This window comes from Sparus aurata, chromosome 8, assembly GCF_900880675.1.
Source record: "Sparus aurata chromosome 8, fSpaAur1.1, whole genome shotgun sequence".
In the NCBI taxonomy this organism is placed as follows: domain Eukaryota; kingdom Metazoa; phylum Chordata; class Actinopteri; order Spariformes; family Sparidae; genus Sparus; species Sparus aurata.
In genome coordinates this window covers 23,755,589-23,758,855 of record NC_044194.1, presented here as the reverse complement: position 1 = coordinate 23,758,855, position 3,267 = coordinate 23,755,589, and the positions used below count along the sequence as shown (strand labels likewise).

The 3,267-nt window shown below is 44.1% G+C and overlaps 1 protein-coding gene across 1 annotated transcript; it reads right to left on the bottom strand.

The window, feature by feature from the left end:
- Positions 1-745: 745 nt before the first annotated feature.
- On the bottom strand, positions 746-2,532 carry kbtbd13b (kelch repeat and BTB domain containing 13b). The gene has a single exon (XM_030425086.1). It carries the CDS (start codon positions 2,429-2,431, stop codon positions 779-781), a length of 1,653 nt encoding a protein of 550 aa, XP_030280946.1. The 5' UTR covers positions 2,432-2,532; the 3' UTR covers positions 746-778.
- Positions 2,533-3,267: the final 735 nt, after the last annotated feature.

Genomic DNA, 3,267 nt, shown 5'->3' with positions numbered 1-3,267 from the left:
CATGAAATTTTTTTTTATTTATATAGCACCTCTAAAAACAGAGTTTACAATATGCTTTGGCAAACAAGCAAAAGCAGGAAACTCAGGAAGACAATATTACGGAATACACACTCAACAGTCAAGCCAAACACAGGGAAGCTGAGTCTAAGATGAGTAAAAACAAGAAGGCAGAACAGAAAATGTAAGAACACAAAAAGTCATTACAAGTAAAGGGAATAAAGGCCATAAGACAGGCACAATCACAGAAAAAGAATGATGGGCAGTAAAAAGGATCAAGGACAATAAATAGATTAAAGATAACAAATACAAACAAAAAGGACAGTAACAAATAAAGACATCACAAGGGAGGAATTAAAAACATAAATAGACTAAGAGCAGGAGAAGGAATGGAAGATGGAAAGATGAAGATCAGTTAGAAAAGGAGGACTTCTCATAAAAGCAAGTCTTTAAAAGTGGGTTTTAAGAGGAGATTTAATCACCTCGGCAGGAAGACACTGGGCTGATCTGGTCCCATCAGGTCAAGAGAAGTGGTGTTAAAGGGGCAATGTGTAGTTTTGGAGAAGAAACCCCATTATTTACATTTTATTAGAAAATTAGTAGTTTTTTTTATCCTGCCCTAATGGGGAACACTACAGGTAAAACTGACCACTAGCTAGGTGAGAACATTATTATCGCCAATGATAGAAATGATGGACAAAACTGGAAAGAGCCGAAGATGTAATGAACAACATCATTTCTGTGTGCAGAAACGATTGAATGTAAATGAATTCTCTGAGAGTTATGGCAGCATGAGCGACTCTGGCAGCTGCAGCAGAAACGTCCACACAGATCCACTTCTGGGGAAACCCTTCATCTGCCGTCGGGGCTTCCAGTTTTTTCCTTCTATGTTGTACTCCAGAGTCATGCTCCTGTTGAGCGTGAACACGGAGTCACCTCTCACCACTGCCGTGAACAGAGACCCTTTGCTGTTGGCGAAGTGTCCAGGTAGGGACGACCACTGTCCCGAGCTCAGATTATAACAGTCCATCAGGCATCTGAGGAAGTCGTCCGATGGCCCGTTTCTCATGACGTACAGGCTGTCTCTGTGGCCGACCATGCAGTGGCCATAGCTCTGTTTCCTGATCAGGGTGCTAACGAGCTGCCACTCGTCTTTCCTTGGGACGTACTCGAAGATCTCTGTGGTCTCCATCGGCCTCCATAAACATACAAATATCCGGCCCATGGCCTTGGTGCAAGCTGCTCCTGCTGCTGGTCGAGGTAAGTGAGCGGCAAACTCCCACCTTCCGGAAGTTACATCATATGTTTCCACAGACGACATCACTCTTCCATCATATTCTCCTCCAATGGCGTAAAGACGACCATCTACACCTACAAGGCTGAGATTGTATCGCAGCTGTGACGGGCTGGAGATCCTGCTCCAGCTGTTGTTTTCAACGCTGTAGCAGAAACAAGAATCTACGACTTGTTTAGGAAGTCCATGAACTCCTCCGACGATGTAGAGTTTGTTGTCTAAAACAGTCACTCCAGCCATGGATGTGCTGGCTTCTAGTGGAAGATCTGTCAATACTTTCCAGTTATTGCCAGCTTCATCCAGGTAGCAGATTGTCCTTGAGGCAGCATGCACAGTTTCATCAACACTGCAGGTCACATGGGCCCCCACGGCCACGAAAGCACTCGGGGTCAAAGACTCAACGTAGGAGATCAGCTCTGATGGAAAGGTTTTCCTGACCTCTGCCTCCAAGTCGGTGTACATGTTTCGGATAAACAGCGCAACAGCGTGGTAAAGGTCCATGAGGCCGAAGGTCGCAGCAGTGTGATACATCAGCAAACAGTTGTCAGAGTCAATGGCATTGATGAGATGCTTTGTGAGCAGCGCCACCTGCAAGAATGCAGCGCATTCAATGGCTTCCACAATGTCGTCTCCATCCAGGACGGGCAACTCACCTCGTAAAACCGCCAAGGCGATTAGGAAGCCTCGAGCACGCAGAGACTTGAGGTGGATTTTTTCCTGCCGGCACTCCTTCATCCCGGAGCGATACAGAGCTCGGAAATAGTCACAGCTCTGAACAAGTAGCATCTTCTCCTCTGAGAAGAGAGTGTCTCCCACCACGATAGTTAATTTAGCAGAAACGAGTCCAGAGGCACAACATGGCAGATGTCTTTCACCTGCAGCGTCACAGCTGCTGCTGTCCTCTGATTCACTGCTGTCCGCTGACATTGCTATTTTCTGACAGTGACGCCCGTGGAAATACGCTCCATGAAAGTGGCATGAGAAGTCCAAGCGTCTCCAGAAGTCTTGCAGAGGAACTGGAGAGAGAAGTGACTCAGTACAAAGCAGCTTCACTCTTCGGGGAGGCTCGGTTGTTTCACAGCTTTTAAAAATAGTCGCAGCTAAATATAGAAGTGAACAAATGACCTGGGTCACATTCATGTTGTAGACAGGAGGGTAACAAGAGAGCACAGGGTCAGAGAACTGTTCTGCAGAGAACAGTCAATCAGGTCAACCAACACACGAAAACAGATTTTCTCACTTATCTATCATATTATCTAGCCATGATGATAGCTTTGGTTTGATTCAAAGCTTTAAGATCGTACTAATTCTCTAACAGAAAGCAACTAAGCATTAATCCTAAAATGGCAAACATTTGAGTTCTTTTAAGGTTTATGATCGAAAGGAGTTGCAGAAAAAAACAAAACACTAAACAATGTGTGAGAAGTCTGACATTTCCAACGTGTCGTCTTCAGCTGTAGTGATTTTTCTTGCTACCATTAGCAACCAGTGCTCCTACCCTGTCAGTCTGATCTGATATCAGGGGAACAGAAACAGTTGTAAAACTTCGCTGTTTGACTCAAGTTAAATTCTGTAATAATGCATAAAAACTGCATGAAAAGAGTTGTCCATCAAATCTCTTTTGAAAAAATGGATTAAAAGTATGTTGACTTAAAAATAATAATAATAATAAGGTTTTAAACATCTTTCATACTGCTACCACACATACATTTTAAGACAGTCTGTGATGTAAACAGTAAAAGTCAAACAATGACGTGATTACTGGGGAATCCTGCCTCCTACTCAGGAGATTAAAGGTCATGTTGATCATAAATGAGGTCTTGTGAGCTCAGATGCGTTTGAAGATGTCTCTCACATCCACTCTCTGTTTTCTGTCAATCTGTCTCCGTACATTCCCTTATAGTAAGGGAGGAGGGGCTGACCTAGATTTGGGCTCAGTGAGGCAATAATAAAGCAGTCATGTGACCCAGCCGCAG

Bases quoted from the DNA above. Each gene is read 5' to 3' on its own strand.
- kbtbd13b (XM_030425086.1), bottom strand. From the start codon at position 2,431: ATGAATGTGACCCAGGTCATTTGTTCACTTCTATATTTAGCTGCGACT.